This window comes from Chenopodium quinoa, unplaced genomic scaffold (assembly GCF_001683475.1).
Source record: "Chenopodium quinoa cultivar QQ74 unplaced genomic scaffold, ASM168347v1, whole genome shotgun sequence".
NCBI classification, from domain to species: Eukaryota; Viridiplantae; Streptophyta; class Magnoliopsida; order Caryophyllales; family Amaranthaceae; genus Chenopodium; species Chenopodium quinoa.
The window spans coordinates 389534-411003 of NW_018742969.1; the positions used below are offsets into that span (position 1 = coordinate 389534).

Sequence of the window (21470 nt, forward strand, 5' to 3'; positions counted from 1 at the left end):
TTGTGTTTTTCACAATATTTATGAAATGGGAAGAGAAAGTGAATGAAGTATATTAAAAAACGCGCAAAGTACAATTATAGACAAAAGTTAAAAAGAGAAAGTGGAAAAAGTACAAGGCAAGTGAAAATTTCAAGAACAATTACAAACTATTCAAAAATGGAAACAAGAACAAGATTTTAGGTCTACAAAATAGAAAACACATAAACTATATTACGGAGTATTATAATATGAGATGAAGGAAGTATGTTTGACCATATTCCGGAATCGAGTTCATTGTGAATCTATGAGTTGCCATACACATTACATTTACACCTAGTAGTAGAGGAAAAGTAAGAAAAGGTAAAGAGTGCAAAGAAGAGCAATAGAAGTCTACTTTTATAAAAAGAGGAGGCGGGACGAAGAGTTGGACACTATAAGAACAAACTATAGCTGGACTTTTACTCATTTGTCTCCGCCACCCATATTTCCAATTTTTTTTCTTAAAAGAGAGAAAAAAATATTTAGAAAATTCTTATCAAGCGTTTGGATTTGACGAAATATTTTTCTCAAATTTCACGAAATCTTCTCTCTTTAATCAACCAAAAACCTACATCCCAGAAATATATTTATTTAACAAAATTTATTAAATTAAAATTAGGGGTTGTTCTTATTTTTTGTTTATTGTATTTTCTCCTTATTTTTCTCTCACCCCCTTCGAATAAGGAGAAAATAAAAACTGAAGAAAAGAGAGGAGAAACTACGAGGAACAAAGCGCACAATATTGGAGAGAGAAAATAAGAAATAAAGTCACCGATTGAAGTATATATCCAGGTGTTTTTTCTATTTCTTTTTTTATGAATTTTGATTTTTATGGTGTTTGATCTAATGGGTATTGATTGTTTTTTGATTTGGTTTGTTTATTGGGGTTGAATTTGTAATGCAATGCTGAAATGGGTTTTTGTTCTTGAGTTTTTTTGTGCATTTTTTTGGGTGATTTGAGGTCAGATCTGAATTGGGTTTCTGAAAAATATTTGATTTTTTTCTGGGGTTATATTGTTTTTAATTCAATGATTTGCTTGCTTACATTTGGCCGAATGTTTTTGCTGTTTTTTCTGTATGATTCCAACTACCAATTAAAATAAAATTTTCTGGAAGAGATCAATTTTATAGGCACCTTCAGTTTTCATATATTTGTTGAGAATCATATTTCTCTAATTGTCAATGTTTAGGTAAATGCATAGAGTTCTGAAAGCATATTATATTGGTGTATTTTTGGGTGAATGTTTATGATTATATGGTGGTCCAATTATGTTGTAGGTTCTTTCTTTGTATAACATCTAATTGCTCTTTGTTTACATTTTTATGTTACATAAATATGTTTGGAATGTCTAATATTTGCCTTGTTGATTGGATTCAGGGTTCATGTGTGCAAACTCTGTGATGTTTCCTGATACAGTACAGTGATTCTTTTGGTTTTGATTCCTTGCAATTATCAACGTTGTTGATTGGAAAGTTTTTGATTTTGTGGTGTGGGGTTGTTTAAAAGGATTTATTGATCTGTTGGTGTTTAATTTGAGCTAGTAATCATGGTTGCCACGGCTGCAACTTCTGCTTTCTTACCTGTTGCTCCCTTACCTCCTGACTCGAATTCGAAATCCTCCTCGTCAAAACTTGGTTCCTCGAATTTAGATACCAGTGGTATCAAGCCAAAATCTGGCTCATCTCGCGGTTTGAAAGTGAAAACCAATGCACAAGCTCCCCCGAAGATGATCAATGGCTCTTCGGTTGGTTATTCTTCAACTAAGGAAGGGTTGAAGAGTGGGGAAGAAACCTCTTCTTCACCCCAGAGGACTTTTATCAATCAATTGCCTGATTGGAGCATGCTTCTTGCTGCTATTACTACAATGTTTTTGGCTGCTGAGAAGCAGTGGATGATGCTTGACTGGAAAACAAAGCGTCCGGACGTGCTTGGTGACCCTTTTGGCTTGGGAAGGATGGTTCAAGATGGGTTTGTCTTCAGACAGAACTTCTCTATTAGGTCGTATGAGATAGGGGCGGATAGAACGGCCTCTATAGACACATTAATGAATCATCTGCAGGTATTGTTCCGAACTTTTAAGGATGTTTGTGAGATGTTGAACTTTCCTACTCGATACTCTTATGGAGTTTGTTTTACCAAGTTTCCAACTTATTTTGTGGGCTATATTTTCGCAGGAAACAGCACTCAATCATGTGAAATCAGCAGGGCTTTGGGGTGATGGCTTTGGTGCAACCCCAGAAATGTGCAAAAAAAATTTAATTTGGGTGGTTACTAGAATGCAGGTTCTTGTGGATCGTTATCCAACTTGGTAAGTAACACAAGTATTGGTTTATTTTCACATATATATGGCAGAATAGGATGAAGATTTTGGACAGTGTTCAATACAAAGTATATGCTAAGAGATGATGCCCCTATAGTTTTTTGGTCCAAGTATTGTATGCTTTTCTATCTTGTCAATTCATAAGGATGCATGCTTCTGATTTGTGTGACTGGAATGCACCATGGTAACATGGCTTAAAAACAGAAATTTGCTTGAATATAAATTTTTTTTATGTTTCACCTGTTTTATTTCTGCAGGGGAGATGTTGTTCAAGTTGATACCTGGGTTAGTTCATCTGGAAAGAATGGTATGCGTCGTGACTGGCTGTTTAGAGACTGTAGGACGGGTGAAATTCTCACTAGAGCTTCAAGGTTAGCAATAATACTTTGAATTTTTTTCCAGTTCCCCTTTTGTTCTCTTTTTAACACTGTGAAAAAAGTTCTATAAGTATTCTGTTCTTATTTATATATTCTATATTTATAATAATTTAATTAGCCGTACCATCTAGCTTTATTTGGTTAGCTTGTACAGTAATAGTTATGGAAACCAATTATGATTCTCCTTGTTAAGGGTGCTGAAACTCTGATTAAGTGGGATTGAGAAGGTCGATGTACCTCTGTACCTCACTCTTGCCAAAAATCATTATTAACATGAAAAATGTCTTCTGCTATGGAAGATTTATAGGTGTTTGTTATATGAGGTAACTAACAAAACCAGTTATGAATTTACAGTGTCTGGGTGATGATGAATAAAGATACAAGGAGGTTGTCAAAAATGCCAGATGAAGTGCGTGCTGAAATTGGGCCCTACTTTGTGGATACTCCTCCTGTCATCGCGGAGGATGGGAGGAAGCTTCAAAAACTTGACGACAACTCTGCTGAACACATCCGTACTGGTCTTACTGTAAGTTACTCTTTCAGTACTCTGTTTTGGTCATGGACAGTTGCCTTAGGATGATGGTTGATTGGTGACTCACCGAATTTTAATCATGTAAAATTTTCTGGCCATGGGTTTTTATGACGGTTTAATTGACATTTTGCAGCCTAGATGGAATGATTTGGATGTCAATCAGCATGTCAACAATGTTAAGTACATTGGCTGGATTCTTGAGGTATCATCTTTTATCTACCTTAATATACCAAGTATGTTTTTTACATGATGGGTTGCATAATCTGTAAATAATTGTCTCAAAAATGTTCATTTTCTTGGCTTGGTTTCTCTTCAGCGTCCTTGTCTGATCTGTTTACTGCCCTAACATTGGCTTTTTTTGTTTGAAGCTCCCAAACTATCGACCATTGTGTTAGTCGAAATAGTCTGAGTTAGATCGTGCTTACAAAGTCTCAAATAACCCTGTCTTCAATTACATGTACTTCGTAATTTCGTATTAAGCTAGAGGGATCACAAATCTTAGCTTGTTAGATCCATCTACTGTGTTCTGTGTGGATAAGCCTCTGTAGAGACTGGTAATGGTGCCGTTGGGCTAACTTAACGAAAAGAGATTTAAAATAAAGAACATTAAAAATTTTGTCCCTAAGCAAAGTATTAGTATTCTAGCTAAAGCTCTAAAAGTTGTAATAGTCTCGAGATGTTTCCAGGGATAAGTTCAATATTAAAAATTTCTGTGATTGGTTTTGTCTTGAAATAATTGCTGCTGTGTAAATAGTATTGTTAATTCCCTGCCTTTGGTTTCAAAACAAAATCTTGGAAAACAAAACGTTGTTTGTTTCCTTTATGGTTGGTTCATGGATAAGCATTAAAAACATTTCCAAAATGGTCTGATCTCATTGCAACTCTTTTTCTTGATATGCTATGCTACTTTGTAAAATGTTTCCTTTTGAGAATTATACTTCGTATGTTTTTTTTTTGGAAAGTTTATTTGTTTCTTGAGAATTATATGTTAACGATAAGCATTTGTTGGATGGCAGAGTGCTCCACAATCAATACTGGAGACCCATGAACTCTCAGGGATGACTTTGGAGTACAGGAGGGAGTGTGGAAAGAACAATGTGATATCCTCGCTCACTTCTGTCTCTGGTGCTAGTGTTGGAGGACTCCAAGATTCTGGGAATGTAGAGTGCCAGCATTTGCTGCGACTTGAGGACGGATCCGAGGTTGTAAGGGGAAGAACTGAGTGGAGGCCCAAGCATGCTAAGAACTTTGGCATGTTGGATCAAGCTCCAGTAGAGAGCACCTAGTGGCCGCGAACATCCCTCTCCCATATTCTTGTGCAAATTTCAAATCTTGGCCCTGGAATCTCAAATGCTTTTACTTCCCCTTTTCTTCTTTCCTTTTACCCTTTTTTTTTTCCTTTTCCTTTTCCCCTATATATGTTTTTAATTTGCGCCGATGTGCTAAATGATTCTACAAAAACCCCCCATGTAATTATCCTATGATATGTATCTTCTACCTCCCCCCTTCTTCCTCATCTTAATGATCATGGTAGGACAATGATAAGAAATTAGGGATATGTTTTGTTCTTTAATTCTTTTTGAATGGTTGTTATGGTGAGTTTCTTATTCAGAGCAGATACCTATTCACTTAATTCTTTTTTTTAATTTATAGTTGATTCCAATTTGCAAGAAATGACAAATCAGATATTCCCTCTATTTAAAATAAAAATGCTTCTAACTTTATTTTATCTGATTTTTGTTAATCGATCTAAAATAAATTCTGTGGGACAAATCGTGAGAAGTATAGTTGCTTTTTGTCTTGTTACATGCTCTGCTGTATTTGTCACTAAGTGAAACTCCATTGATTTTATTTTCCTTTGAAAATAGAACATGGCTGATGTGGTGTTACCGATCTTACCATCTAACATAACATCAAGGCGTGTGTGACACGTGTTGTATACTCCAATCAATAATTGTCCTCAATCTATCTTTGTACCTTATAGTTAGCTAGATTGGAACATAAATTCAACAGTAGTTACATTTACACTATATGATTGAGTAAAACTTCAATTTGGTCCCCAATTTTGTTGCCTGGAAAAAGAAAAGCGTTCTAAATTCCTGGATTTCACGTGCAATTTTTACTGTATAGGTCCATATTTTGAAGTAAAAGCTGGCATATTTGAAACATTTTTGGTCCCTCCTATTTTTGGCTCATGCTATAATTTGAAGGAATTTTGTTAAAAAAAAAAAAAAAAAAAAAAAAGAGAATCCAAAATGACAGAATATTTTGGTGGGCCCTGGGCTTCTTTTAAGGTCTCAGTTAAGTATTGCACTAGATACTATTGGGCTGGGCTGTCAGTGTTTGGCCAGCTGTTTTGTTTCTGTAACCACCTAATTGTGAACGACTTATAGTATATTAAAATTGAAAGTGATTAGTACTAAGAAATATTCAACCTCAAAATTAAGAGGCATGAGAAATGGTACTACTACTTGTTAACTAGTCTAAAAATCGAATCGGCCTAATTATCCAAAATTTAAAATTCAACATTTGGAGAGAGTACCATTTATATTAGGATCTGGCTAGACTGAAAACCGAATATTTAAATACTCGCATTATTTAAGGTGACAAAGGTCACTTTGTAATAGATGTTAAGGAATAATAGAGTATATAGATGAACTAATTTGGCCTAATATAAGTCATGATTTGATAATGAAGACAAAACAAAACATGATGTTCATTAACATGATTTAATTAGCTTCTTTTTATGATTCACATAATCTCCTTTTCTCTCAATTAAATAGACAAAAAAACATACATTGCATAACTTTAAACATTTTTCGTTCTCTCCAAAGTAAATTAACTTTGGATGAATCAAATTAATTCTAGAAGTGTCGGTAATTATGTGGAATACAAGTCAATGAAATATATTCTTCCTAGTACAGATTTGATTTTTTTAATTAGTTAATTACATATTATTGATGAAAGAGCATGTGCCTTCCAGATTGTTTGTAGAATTGTAGCCACATAATTAAAAGTAGATAAGGTGGTAACACTTTTTAAACATTCTGTCATTTTCCTTTTTCATTTTATATTAATTTCATAAATATACTTGTTTAACTTAGCTTAAAGAATCGTGTTGGTGATTTTCCATTTCTCTAAGTAGGATCTATTGCGCAATTACTTCTTTTGGGTTGAAAGAACCAAAACTTTTAGTTAATGTCTGGTTAATTAAGATAAATTTGGTCTGCCCCGATTCCTATGTCAGAATAGACTCAACTAATTATGGCAAACTAACTAGAGTTGTTAAAAGTTGACCCGACTCGAAATACCGACTCAAACCCGATTATTAATCGACCCATCTAAATCCAAAAAAATAGTGACCCAAACCCGACCTGAAACCAACCCTAGACCCGAGTATATGAGACCCGAACCCGAACATGAACTGGCCTGGAGATGACCCGACCAAAATGTAACCCGTAAATTATTGACCTGAACGGCTGAACCGAACCCGACTTGAACCGAAATTGACCCAAACTCGTTTTAACCCGCCAAAACCCGAATTTAACTCGACTTGTTACTAACCCCACTCGTCCCTAACCCGACACGAATTTAACTCAACCTGTTACAAACCCGACCAGAATCAACCTGACTTGTTATTGACCCGACCTGAATTTTACCAGACTTATTACTAACCCGACCTTGAAATTCAACCCGATCTGTTACTAAACCAACTCGAAATCAACATGACTTGTCATTGACCCGACTTAAATTCAACCCAAATTGTTCCTGACTCGATTTCAAATCACCTTAAATGCAATTTAGACCATCTTATTATTGTTGATCAAAAATTTTTGTCTAGGGAGATCAAGTCGGTCTAGGACAACAAAAGAAAGGAGCATCATCCTCACATTTAAGAGTTAAATATAGTATATATCTGTTGTATGGTCAAAGGAAATAATTATCATCCTAAATTATAGACTATAGTTCCCTAGTATATTACCATATATATTATAGTCAAAGGAAATAATTAGGTGGGTGGAACCATCCAATTTGCATGTAAACGACCAATTTCCCAATTTAAAACTTGCACTGATTTCATTAACTCAAGCCTTTCACGAACATTTATGACAACATATAATGATCAGATATGGTTCCAAACGGCATTATATGACCCCGAGATGTATCCCCTAAAATCTTAAGGTTGTTCGATAACGGGTCCGAAACCTTCAAAATTACTCAAAAAGCGTGGATATTAGCCTTCAATTTTGGATTTTTTGACTTTTTAACGCCCAGAAAAAAAATTGCCGAAATGTTTACCATGGTCCTTACTACCCTCCAGGAGTCCAATTAGGTGGGTGGAACCATCCAATTTGCCTTTAAACGACCAATTTACCGGTTTACAACTTGCACCGATTTCATTAACAAAAGCCTACCACGAACATTTATGACAACAAATAATGATTACATATGGTTTTAAACGACACCATATGACCCCGGGATGTATTTCCAAGAATTTCGGGACTTTTAGCGCCGGGCTCCGATGACTCCAAAATTTCTCAAAAAGGTGGATATTAGTCTTCAATTTTTGATTTTTTTGACTTTTTTTTCGCCTGAAAATAAAATTGCCGAAATGTTTATCCTGGTCCCTAATACCATCCGGAAGTCCAATTGGGTGGATGAAATCATCCAATTTGCCTTTAAACGGCCAATTTACCGGTTTACAACATGCACCGATTTCATTAACTCAAGTCTACCACGAACATTTATGACAACATATAATGATTATATATGATTGCAAACGGCATTATATGACCCTGAGATGAAACCCTTAAATTTTCGAGTCTTTTCGACACCGGGCCTCGAAATCTCCAAAATTTCTCAAAAATAGTGGATATTAGCCTTTAATTTTGAAAATTTTCAACTTTTTTTCGCTCAAGAATTAAAAATAACTGAAATGTTTACCATGGTCACTAATATCCTCCGGGAGTTCAATTGGGTGGGTGGAACCATCCAATTTGCCTTTAAAGGGCCAATTTACCGACTTACAACTTGCACCAATTTCACTAACTCAATTCTACCACGAACATTTATGACGACATATAATGATCACGTATGTTTCCAAACGTCATTATATGACCCCGAGATGTATTCCCTAAAATTTCAAAACTTTTCAACACAGTGCCCCAAAGCCTCCAAACTTTCTCAAAAAGCGTGGATATAAGCCTTCAATTTTGGAATTTTTTGACTTTTTTTTACCGCATATAAAAATTGCCGAAATTTTTACCATGATTTCTAATACCCTCCGGAAGTCCAATTGGATGAGTTGAACTATCCAATTTTCCTTTAAACGACCAAATTACCGGTTTACAACTTACACCGATTTCATTAAATCAAGCCTACCACGAACATTTATGACAAGATATAATGATCATAAATGGTTCCAAACGGCATTATATGACCCCGAGATGTATCCCCTAAATTTTCAAGGCTTTTCGACACCGGGCCTCGATACCTCCAAAATTTCTTAAAAAGCGTGGATATTAGCCTTTAATTTTGGAATTTTCTGACTTTTTTCGCCCGGAAATAAAAATTACCAAAATTTTTACCACGGTCCCTAATACCTTCCAAGAATCCAATTGGGTGGGTGAAACCATCCAATTTGCCTTTAAAAGGCCAATTTACCGGTTTACAACTTGCCCCGATTTCATTATTTCAAGCCTACCACGAACATCTATGACAACATATAATGATCATATATGGTTCCAAACTTCATTATATTACCCCCAAATGTATTCCCTAAAATCGCAAAATTTTCGACACCGGACCCTGAAACCTCCAAAATTTCTCAAAAAGCATGGACATTAGCCTTCAATTTTGGGAATTTTTTGACATTTTTTCGCCCGAAAATTAAAATTTCCGAAATGTTTACCATGGTCCTTAATACCCTCCGCTAGTCCATTTGGGTGGGTGGAACCATCCATTTTGCCTTTAAACGGTTAATTTATCGGTTTACAACTTACACCAATTTCATTAACTCAAGCCTACCACGAACATTTATTACAATAAATAATGATCATATATGGTTTCAAAGGACATTATATGACCCTGAAATGTATACCCTAGAATCTCAAGGATTTTCGATATCGGGCCCCGAAAGCTCCAAAATTTCTCAAAAAGTGTGGATATTAGCCTTTATTTTTGGAATTTTTAGACTTTTTTGTCCGGAAATAAAAATTGTCGAAATGTTTACCATGGTCCCTAATATCCTCCGGGAGTCCAATTGGGTGGGTGGAACCATCTAATTTGTCTTTAAAAGAACAATTTACTGGTTTACAACTTGCACCGAGTTCATTAACTCAAGACTACCACGAACATTTATGACAACAAATAATGATCACATATGGTTCCAAATGACATTATATGACCCCGAGATGTATTCCCTAGAATTTCGAGAATTTTATACACCTAGCCCCGAAGACTCCAAAATTTCTCTAAAAGGTGGATATTAGCGTTCATTTTTTGACTTTTTTCGCTCGAAAATAAAAATTGCCGAAATGATTATCATGGTCCCTAATGCCTTCCGGGGGTCCAATTGGGTAGGTGGAACCATCCAATTTGCCTTTAAACGACCAATTTACCAGTTTACTACTCTCATCGATTTCATTAATTCAATCCTACCACGAACATATATGGCATCATATAATGATTATATATGATTAAAAAAGGCATTATATATCCCTGAGATGTATCCTTTAAATTTTCAAGGCTTTTCGACATCGGGCCCCAAAACATTTAAAATTTCTAAAAAAGCGTTGATATTAGCCTTCAATTTTGGAAATTTTTGACTTTTTTTCGCCCAAAAATAATAATTGCCGAAAAGTTTACCATGGTCCCTAATACCCTTCGAGAGTCCAATTGGGTTGGTGGAACTATCCAATTCGTCTTTAAACGGCTAATTTACCGGTTTACAACTTTCATCGATTTCATTAACTCAAGCCTACCACGAACATTTATGACAACATATAATGATCATATATGGTTCCAAACGACATTATATGACCCCGAGATGTATCTCCTAAAATCTCTAGGCTTTTCGACAATGTGCCCCGAAACCTCCAAAATTTCTCAAAAGCGTGGATCGATATTAGCCTAAATTTTGGAATTTTTAAACTTATTTTCGCCTGAAAATAAAAATTGCCGAAAGTTTTACCATGGTCCCTAATATCCTACTATACGGGAGTCCAATTGGGTGGGTTGAAGTATCCAATTTTCCTTTAAACGGCCAATTTACTGGTTTATAACTTGCACTTATTTCATTAACTCAAGCCTACCACGAACATTTAATTTTAATTTATGACAACATATAATGATCATAAATGGTTCCAAACGACATTATATGATCCTGAGATGTATCCCCTACAATTTCAAGGCTTTTCGACACTAAGCCCTGAAACCTCTAAAATTTCTCAAAAATCGTGGATAATTAGCCTTTATTTTTGGAAATTTTAGACTTTTTTCGCCCGAAAATAATAATTGTCAAAATGTTTACCATGGTCCCTAATAATCTTCGGGAGTCCAATTGGGTGGGTGGAACCATCCAATTTGCCTTTAAACGGCCAATTTATTGGTTTATAACTTGCACCGATTTCATTAAATCAAGCCTACTGATAACTTGTAATTTGGTATGGTTTTAGGGTGTTTTTGAACCTTGTTTACTTGATAAAATAATTGGTGTTTTTGTTCACTTTCACTTCATTATTATGTAATTTTTGTGTATCCTATGCTTCACAGGTTGTTAGTGTTTTTGTTGAGTTGTTAGACCTAAAGACGACCAAGTGAAGCCTATGGATGATGAACCAAAATGGAAAGCAAGAAGATGATGGAAAGAAGCCAAGACAAGGGAGCCAAGTCAAGAAAAAGAAGAGACTGTAGTGGCGCGGCCTCTCCTAAGGCACGACCTCTCCAGGTCAGTAGAGAGGCCTCTCCACCCCGCTGCTGTAGCTACTGCCTTCCTTGGCAGTTTCAAGGAATTTTGTGAGGAAAGGCCTCTTCAACATAGGTCGCAGCCTCTCCAACTAGAGCGGAATCTCCGCCTATTTGGATAGCCCTCTCCACCTATTTGGAGAGCCCTCTCCACCTCATTGCTGAACTTCCTGCCTCACTTGGCAGATTTGAAAGAAGTGATGCGGAGAGGCCTCTCCAACATAGGTGCGCGACCTCTCCACCTTTTTGGAGAGCCCTCTCCACCCTGCTACGGAGCATTCTTCCCCAACTCTCCCCAGTTTAGAGCGGCCTCTTCAAGACATGGAGCGGCCTCTCAAGTCCTTAGGAGCGATCTCTCCAGGCTTTGGAGAGGCCGCGCCCAATAGGTTATGCGAGCTTTCTATTGTGGAGTTTACTATGTAATTAGGGGTTATATATAGCTTTTGGGGGCTCATTTGTACAGGTCTTCTTCCCTCTTAACTCCTTTAGACTTATTCTCTTAATTAGTTCATAGTTTTCCTCTCCCTTAGTTTAGTTTCTCAAAAACTCAATCATTTGTAAGATTATTGGAAGTTTGTTCCATCAATTTAAAAAATTTCTCAACTTTGAAGTTTATTAAGTAATCTCTTTCCTCTATCTCTTGCTCTTAATTTTCAGTTTTAATTGTTTTGAGTTGCTAATTTCTCCCTTAATCTTATTTGTTTGTTCTTGCATGTTTAACCCATTCTTGTTCTATCTCTTTCCTAGCTTATTTGAATTCATGAAAACCCTAGATTTAATTGTTAGAGTAATTTTCACCATGTTTAGTGTGTAGTCTCTTAGTTAGGGGTTGGGTGAAAACCCAACCAAGCTATGGTTGATTAACTTGGATTTATTCATGTTCTACCTTGGATTGATAGTTTTTTATGCTTGAATTGATTATCGCATGTGTATTTTGATGGCCATAATATGCTCATGTGTTCATCCTTCTTCTCACATTGAAAGATGGGGTTTTGGAGTGAGCCCTTTCTTGTGCAATAGGATTATGCTACCTTCATGATTGTGGATATTTGGTTTCATTGAGTAGGATGCTTTAGTGTGGTAATTAGGTGAGAAATCCCAATTATTTGTGCTTCATGCTAGTTCGGTACGATTGAGAGACAAACTCGAGCTCGAAACCCACTTCCTATCCTTGTTACTTAATCCTTGTTATTTTGGTGCTCAATCTAGGAAATGCTTATGTTGTAACTTTGAAAGAAGACAATGTTAAGTTCCTATACTATCTTCCATGTATGCTCATGATTTGTCCATGTAATTGATTCCTTGGTTTTAGTTGGTGTTGAATCCCGCCGTTTCCCCTAGCATTCCTTTATATAGTAGTTCACCAATCAAAACCCAATTTGTGACCGAATTAGCTTACAACCGTTTCATACTATTGGTGTTCTTTACCCATTCCATGTGGATATACGATCCTCTAATTTCCCTAGACTTGTCTTAGGTTAGTTTAGGTAGAAATATTCTTTGGTTTAGGGTGATTGTCCAACGATCAATTATCCCTCCACCACCTACCACGAACATTTATGACAACATATAATTATCATTTATGGTTCCAAACGTCATTATATGACCCCGAGAAGTATTCCCTAAAATCTCAAGGCTTTTCGATATCGTGCCTAGAAACCTCTAAAATTTCTCAAAAAGCGTGGATATTAGCCTTCAATTTTGGGATTTTTTTGCCTTTTTTTTTTTGCCCAGAAATAAAAATTGCCGAAATATTTACCATGGTCACTAATACCTTTTGGGAGTCCAATGAGGTGGGTGGAACCATCCAATTTGCCTTTAAAGGGCCAATTATCAATTTACAACTTGCACCGATTTCATTAACTCAAGCCTACCACGAACATTTATGACGACATATAATGATCATATATGGTTCCAAACGTCATTATATGATCCCGAGATGTATTTCCTAAAATCTTAAGACTTTTCGACACAGTGCCCCAAAACCTCCAAACTTTCTCAAAAAGTGTGGATATAAGCCTTCAATTTTGAATTTTTTTGACTATTTTTCGCCCGCAAATAAAAATTGTCGAAATTTTACCATAATGGTCCCTAATATCCTACGGGAGTCCAATTGGGTGAGTTGAACTATCCAATTTTCCTTTAAACGACCAATTTACCAATTGCAAAACTTTTCGACACTGGGCCCTGAAACCTCCAAAATTTCTAAAAAAGCGTGGATATTAGCCTTTAATTTTGGAAAATTTTGACCTTTTTTCGACCAAAAATAAAAATTTCCGAAATTTTTACCATGGTCCTTAATACCCTCCGCTTTCCCAATTGGGTGGGTGAAACCATCCAATTTGCCTTTAAACGGCCAATTTATCGGTTTACAAGTTGTACCGATTTCATTAACTCAAGCCTACCACGAACATTTATGACAACAAATAATGATCATATATGGTTCCAAACACATTTTACGACCCTGATATGTATACCCTAGAATCTCAAGGCTTTTCGATACCGGGCCTTGAAACCTCTAAAATTTCTCAAAAATCGTGGATATTAGCCTTTATTTTTGTAATTTTTAGACTTTTTTCGCCCAAAAATAAAAATTGTCGAAATGTTTACCATGGTCCCTAATATCCTCCGGGAGTCCAATTGGGTGGGGGAACCATCTTATTTGCCTTTAAACGAACAATTTACCGGTTTACAACTTGCACCGAGTTCATTAACTCAAGACTACCACAAAAATTTATGACAACAAATAATGATCACATATGGTTCCAAATGACATTATATGACCCCGAGATGTATTCCCTAGAATTTCAAGACTTTTATACATTGGGACCTGAAGACTCCAAAATTTCCCTAAAAGGTGGATATTAGCGTTCAATTTTTTAATTTTTTGACTTTTTTCGCCTAGAAATAAAATTTTCCGAAATGATTATCCTGGTTCTTATAACCTCCGGGGGTCCAATTGGGTGGGTGAAACCATATAATTTGTCTTTAAACGACTAATTTACCGGTTTACAACTTGCATCGATTTCATTAATTCAATCCTACCACGAACATTTATGGCAACATATAATGATTATATATGATTCAAAACGGCATTATATGATTTGAGATATATTCCTTAAATTTTCAAGGCTTTTCGACATCGGGTTCCGGAACATTCGAAATTTCTAAAAAAGCGTGGATAGTAGCCTTCAATTTTGGAAATTTTGACTTTTTTTCGCCCGAAAATAAAAATTGCCAAAAAGTTTACCATGGTCCCTAATGTCCTCCGGGAGTCCAATTAATTAGGTTGGTGGAACAATCCAATTCGTCTTTAAACGGCTAATTTATCGATTTACAACTTTCACCGATTTCATTAATCAAAGCCTACCATGGTCCCTAATGACCTGACTTGAATATGACCCGACCTGATTGTAACCTGCAAATTATTGACTTGAACATAACTCGATTTGAATCCGAGAATGGCCCGACTTAGAAATGACTCTACCCGATTATAACCCGCAAATTATTGACTTGAACCGAACCCGAATTAAACCCGACTTAATGTTCACCCGACCCGAATGTAACCCGACCCAAACTCGATAAGAAGTATGACCCGACTCAAGCATGATCCAACCCAAACCCGACCCGCATAGGTTATGGAAATATGAATTGAACCGACCCGAGTTGACCCGACCCAAACCCGACCCGTTTATATCCGAATTGACAGCTCTATTGGCTATAATCCGTATAGTATATGACCACTCTGATCTCCACTCCTTTTTCATTAAATTATATACACAACGCCAAATACAAAATAAAATTTACATAACATACGCTTTGTGTCAAGGTACAACAGTCGTGTACTCGTGTTACACATTACGTTACTAGTCTTTAAGACTAACATCATGTCAATATGTGGTATCAATTTTGTTTGAAGAACCATTCACATACACGTTACGCATTGCCTAACCTCGTGTTCGAATTGGTTCATATTCAGTGATTAAAGCAAACAGCTTGCACAAAACTAATCATTTAAGAATGATGGAACTTGAATCTACAAAGTAGTTGAGCAAGTATGGATGAGTTATTATTTGTTGGGCTTTCGAATAGCTTAGATTCTTTTACTTCATAAACAAGAAAAAGATGCATGCATTTGATGCACATAAATGACATGATATGCACGTTTTATTTATCTAAATATAGCCAATTTGCCCATATATCACTGTGCCTCGTTATTGCACATGGAGGAAAGGTGAATGGGTTAGCCGTTAGCTCAACAATTGCTAAATTTACGGCTGCTCGTGTTATTAGCCGAAATATACGCTCTATCTAACTACCAACATTTTCGTCAACGACCATCCCCAAACAATCCTTTTTTGTTGAACCGTAAGTCGGTTGATTTGTGCCCTACTCGTCCTTGAGAATAAACTATCGATTATTAAAAATTGTAACAGTTTGACTTTTACATTATTAATAAACTATATATCGATTGTTAATAATCGCAACAGTCTGTTACTCAAGCTCAAGACCATTAGCGTCATGTGTTGTACTCCATCCGTTTTGTAATAATTGCAAAAGTCTATTACTCAAACTCGAGACCATTAGCGTCATGTGTTGTACTCTATCTATTTCATAATAATCACAATAGTTTGACTTTTACACTATTTATTTGCTTAGTTTGACTATACTTTTTACCAATATACGTAGTATATAAAAACATATATTGCCATGTAAATTTTATATGGATTAGTCTTTATGTATATTTTCATTATATTAACCTTTTATACTTCTTAATATTTTCATTATATTGACCTTTTATGTATATTTTTATTATATACGAAGTAATATATACTACCACCGTTACAGGTTATGTGCAACGTTTAGATATTTTCCCTCTCTACTTTATGTCAAATTGTTGCACATAACCTGTAACGGAGGTAGTATATACAAATATTAATGGTCAAAGTTTGGATTGATATGCGTACCAGTCAAATTGTTGTGATTATTATGAAATTGATTGAGTACCTTCTTTTGGTAACTATTTAATTATTTAAAGTAGGATAATGAAATATGTAGCATTAGAAGTTAGAACTATGTATAAACATTAAATATACTTCTCAAAATAGAATTAAATCGAAAATTCATTACAAAATTACGCGTAAATCGGTGTTATTAATATTAATTTATCCTCAAGTTTTTTTTTAAGCTTCTTATACATACCCTTAGGGCTATGTTTATCGTTTTCCTATAAATATAATTTATCTCGATATCAAGTTAAAACAATAATCTTCTTTAATTCATTAGCAATTTTTAATAATGGCTTCCATTTCTGTTGCCAAGGAGTTCGTTAAGGGTAACGTTCATCCTAACGGCGTCCCTGTTATTACTCTTGATCGTCCTAGAGCTCTCAACGCCATGACTTTAGGTCAAGTTTATTTTCCTTAGCTTCTATTTAGCTTTGTTTTTCTCTAATTGTTTACCATCTACTTAGATGATTATTGATAGACGTTAGTTACTAATTGCTTTTCAATTTGAGCCTTTTTAATGTTAACCTTCTTATCGTTTGAAGTAAATCATAAGGACTATTATTTCGTTTATTATAGTTGCAAGTCTTGCAACACACACTTTATCACGGTATTTAAGAAAAATAGACCTTACAAGATATAATACACTTAAAATGGGGTTAAGAGGTTGTTATGAGTATAATCAAGTGGGGCCATGAGCTTTAAATAAAGGTTATACGGAATAGTATAATTTTCACCATAAGAGCTTTTCTTTTATAATGTGTTGCAAAAATTGTGACATTTTTATTTTAAGAAAGTGTTGCAACTATAAGAGAATGAAGGAAGTATAAAATTAAATGCAAAACAACATGGGTTAGTCGACATGACTTTGGCCCGATCTTATACAAGCCTATAGTAAGTTTTGCACAATATAAGAGGCATGATGGTGGACCATTATGAACATTATTTTTAAAATTTGATATAGAGCCTAATATATAGGTGGCCTATGTTTCGGCCTACTCATTTTAAAACAAAATAAAGAGGCTTATTCGTAATACTTCCTCCGTTTCTTTTTAGTTGACACGTTTTTTTAGTCACGTTTGTCAATGCACTTATTTAATTATTAATATCTTTAATTATCGACAAGTAAAAATTATGAAAAGTTGATATTTTGAAAGTATATAACGTGACGAATCTAACAAGATCCCACAAGACTATATTTTTTATTACGTATAAAGCACAAAATACGATCAAAGAAAGCTGGATGAATAGTGCTAAAGTCAAAACGTGTCAACTAAAAAGAAACGGAGGTAGTAGATCACAAGTGTTCAACAAACACGATTTTCCCTTATCTGCTTGAGTATGAGGCACGATGACATGACATATGGGCATGTACAACCTTGTTCGTGCCCAAATTTAATAGAGTACAATACATGGAAGGGTATTCTTTTTTTTTTGGTTCCACTAACAGTTATTTAGTTAGTTTGGTGCAGATATGGAAATTAAGTTCAAAAGCTTACTTGATGAATGGGAGGTGGACCCAAACGTGAAATGTATTTTAGTAGAGAGTAGTTGTTCACCTCGTTCATTTTGTGCTGGTAATTCATGTTAACTCAAATCCACCTTTATTTTGGATGATTTACACAAACTTAACATTTTGACGTGATACTACGTTTAATGTTACTACGTTTAATATAATTCATGTTAACTCAAATCCAAATATCCACGTAGGCTTGGAGATACATTTGAGGTAATTTTTTCTTTAGAGACAAACCGCTACCTTAAGTAGCGGTTATAGTCTTAAACCGCTACTTGAGGTAGCGGTTTGTCTTTAGTACTCTAATTAAAGATACAGCTAATCAATTTATAAAGGGTAAAACCGCTTGAGGTAGCGGTTTTAGTGCAAAACCGCTACTTGAGGTAGCAGTTTTACTCTAAAAATAAAAAAATAAAAAAACCCTTATCCGAGCCTACATGGACAGTAATTCCGTAATTAAGTTTCATTCCGACGCAAAAGTGTAAATAAGTTTTAAAATAACCATACTTTCGTAAATCATCCCTTTATTTTGTACTAGTTTCTTAGCATCTGATGATTCCATTGTATTTATAACTTGATCTTTAGGTGGTGATGTGAAGTATATTGCTGGAATTCAACATTTATCAGCTCTGTTCGAGGTTTGTGTGTGTATTATTTAGGTTAATTAATTGGATGATGAGTGTTATTGTCGAGGTCAGTAAAATCACGTCAAAATGAGAGTCTAACATTTAGGAAAATGATGCAACTAAAAACAAATGGAGGAAGTATAAATCATATAATTGCCTCTAGAGTGAAAAATTTCGCAAGTGATACTACGTTTAATGTTAAGTTTGATGTGTAGAGAATTATAGACTACCACATGGATTGCAATTGGTGCAAATGTGACCAAAGAAAGTGCAAAAGTGAGATATGAAATGTTGCCTCATATTAAAGTGAAACGGGGAAAAACAATTAACATATAAGATTAGTATATCTACTCCACCTATTATCAATTGGTTTTAGCTAAAATGAAACTAAATCGGACTTGTATGTGGCTAGGAATTAAGCGATTTCAAAAACTTGACAAATCATCAATCATCAATCAATAACTACGAATATATACTAAAAGACACATTAGCAATGACACATGTCATCTCCTGGTGTGTCTTTAGTGAGTATTTTATATGGTTGAAACATGAGAATGCATGTCAATTAAGCATGATATTCTATGTTTCATTATTTAGACAGTTTATATAATATATTCTATCAATTAAATGTAACATTATTCTATAATAAATAATATGGACTTATGAAGTAATAATAACCGTGCATAGCACGAGACCTAACCTAGTAATTTGAAATTTATATGCTAGATAACAAATAAACAAGTACGAGTACATATGTGTGTATTATTTTTTTTTTTTTGTGCTTAAACTCCACTGTTTATTCTATCCTTATGCTTGGTGTGCTTGTTGCCTTGAGTCTATTGATAGGTATTCACGGCGGAGTATACTTTGATATGTAAGATATCCGAGTACAAAAAACCGTACATTAGCTTGATGGACGGCATAACTATGGGTTTGGGTCTTGGCTTATCTGCCCATGGCCAATACCGCGTTGTGACTGAGGTGCTGCTATAATTTGTCAAGTCTCTAGTAATTTTTCTGAAGTCATTATTGCAGAATACATTCTGATCTTTCCTAATAAAATTGTAACAGAGGTCTCTTTTAGCTATGCCAGAAAATTGTATTGGTGTGTTTCCTGATGTAGGGTTTTCGTAGATAGCTGCAAACAGTCCAGGAGACGGGTCAGTAGGTAAGCTAGCCTGATCTTGGGACCGTTTGATGAAAAGAAAATGAAAAGGCCGCGTTTAATGTTTGTTGTCTCTCAACACGGTCTAATATGTTATTGTTGTATCTGCTTCTTATGGGATCTACACTTACTCTATGACTGCTGGCCTTAATCTTTTCATTCTGCAGGTGCTTATCTTGGTATGACTGGTAAAAGAATATCTAATCCGGCTGATGCTTTATACGTTGGTCTAGGGACACACTTTGTGCCATCAAGTAACCTTGGATCTTTGAAGAAGTCTATGTTGGCATCCGCTTTGTATGTACATCCTTTCTTTTTGTTCATCCAGTTTAGGTGTTGTATTTGATTGTCAGCAAGTCATGAAACTATAAGAATGGACTTAAGCTATACGTTGCTGCATTATTATGTCTGCATTACAGTTCTAATAAGCCGAATTTTGACAGTTCAGAGGATCCTTACCAGGATGTTGCAGCAATACTGTCAAAATGCAGCATCAAGCCACATTATGAGCCACAACTGAAGCTTCTTTTGCCCTACATTGCTTCTGCCTTCAACGCGAACAAGTCAGTAAGTGAGATATTTGAGGAATTGAAAAGGCATCAGCAGAGTTCTGAGGACATAGGTAAGCTACCCACTATTCTGTAGTAATGTCTAGAGGTCAATGTTCATTGTGTTTCCTTGTATATCTGTTATGCCTTTTCGATCACACTCTTACAATCGTGGTTCGTTCTGCAGTGGCTGGATGGGCCAAGGAGGCCTTGAAAGGGCTTGGCAGAGGGGCTCCATTCTCTCTTTGCTTAACACACAGATACTATGCCAAAGTTGCATCAGCTGTCAAAAATAATGATGCTCATCTGTCTACTGTGAGTCAGAAGTTTCTCATTTTAATTCCCTTCTGTCAATTTTACATACATATCCCCTTCAAAATTCGTTTCCCTTTCTTTGCTCATGTCTTGCTAAAAATCTAGGTGATTGGAGTAATGAAACTGGAGTATAGAATTATTATAAGATCTTCGCTAAGAAAAGATATCATTGAAGGTGTCCGTGCTCTTTTGGTCGACAAAGATCAGGTCTGTCTAATTTATGCACAGCAAATTCACATCAAATTAAATGCAACAGCATTACAAAGGGCTCTTTGGTTTGGCATAATTTTTTTGCCTGCATCTCGAATGTGCAGTGGCACTTATAGTGATGCTACAAGGGGTCTAGTCATGTTCTTGTTTGACAATTGTTTTGTCTGTAATTTCTTGCATCTATTCTAACAGCTACTTATAACCTTTGTTGTTGAATTTACATGGCTGCTGACAGAATCCAAAATGGACGCCGTCTAGTGTCAAGGAAGTTGACATGCAGGAAGTAGAGGCTATGTTTGAGCCATTTGAGCCTTACATTCCAGAATTGAGGTATAAGAGCTCTAAGGGGATTTCTCTTTCAGCCAAAATTTGAGCGAAAAATGTATCTTGGAATTTATTCATATTCATAAACCAACAACCCTTAATTTACACTTCTCCAAATTTACATGTATATATTCCTATTTGTATGAACTAAGGAATGGACAACTAAAAACAATCCTAATTAAAGAGTCATAATCATCAGCAAGATACTGTTATATGATGACCGATGAACAAAGGGAGATACAACTCTTCTAGGGATTGTAGTATGTGTGCCTCAAATACTCCTTAAATTAGTAGAGAGATCACAAATTGTCATTCAAAATAAATCAAAGTCCAAAGGGTCCTTAATATATACGAGTATGGCAAACACAAAGCCAAAAGAAGTTTAAGATCAAGATTCTCGATTTCTATGTTGAAGTTCTACATCTTGAATGTGTAATTATGTATGTCTTAAATTTTTATTGGCTCGGGAATTATCTAGTTTTATTAACATTTTAACAATAATTGTCGCGTTCATGATATACTGGATAAGTATAAAAGTAAAGCCTAA

General features: G+C 35.3%; 1 protein-coding gene and 1 pseudogene across 1 annotated transcript; both read left to right on the plus strand.

Annotated features, from left to right (window-relative positions):
* Nucleotides 1-263: 263 nt before the first annotated feature.
* LOC110729089 (palmitoyl-acyl carrier protein thioesterase, chloroplastic-like) lies at nucleotides 264-4881 on the plus strand. Its single transcript, XM_021908788.1, has 7 exons — nucleotides 264-810; nucleotides 1397-2078; nucleotides 2194-2327; nucleotides 2597-2710; nucleotides 3071-3242; nucleotides 3382-3450; nucleotides 4265-4881. Exons 2-7 carry the CDS (start codon nucleotides 1566-1568, stop codon nucleotides 4532-4534), a joined length of 1272 nt encoding a protein of 423 aa, XP_021764480.1. The 5' UTR covers nucleotides 264-810; nucleotides 1397-1565; the 3' UTR covers nucleotides 4535-4881.
* Nucleotides 4882-16511: 11630 nt separating this feature from the next.
* LOC110729167 lies at nucleotides 16512-21385 on the plus strand (annotated as a pseudogene).
* The last annotated feature ends 85 nt before the right edge of the window (nucleotides 21386-21470 follow it).

What these genes read in the sequence shown, in the direction of transcription:
- LOC110729089 (XM_021908788.1), top strand. Translation starts at nt 1,566, where the DNA reads ATGGTTGCCACGGCTGCAACTTCTGCTTTCTTACCTGTTGCTCCCTTA. An exon ending in CATTAATGAATCATCTGCAG is followed by an intron (nt 2,079 to 2,193) that starts GTATTGTTCCGA and finishes ATATTTTCGCAG; the next exon opens with GAAACAGCACTCAATCATGT. An exon ending in ATTCTCACTAGAGCTTCAAG is followed by an intron (nt 2,711 to 3,070) that starts GTTAGCAATAAT and finishes ATGAATTTACAG; the next exon opens with TGTCTGGGTGATGATGAATA.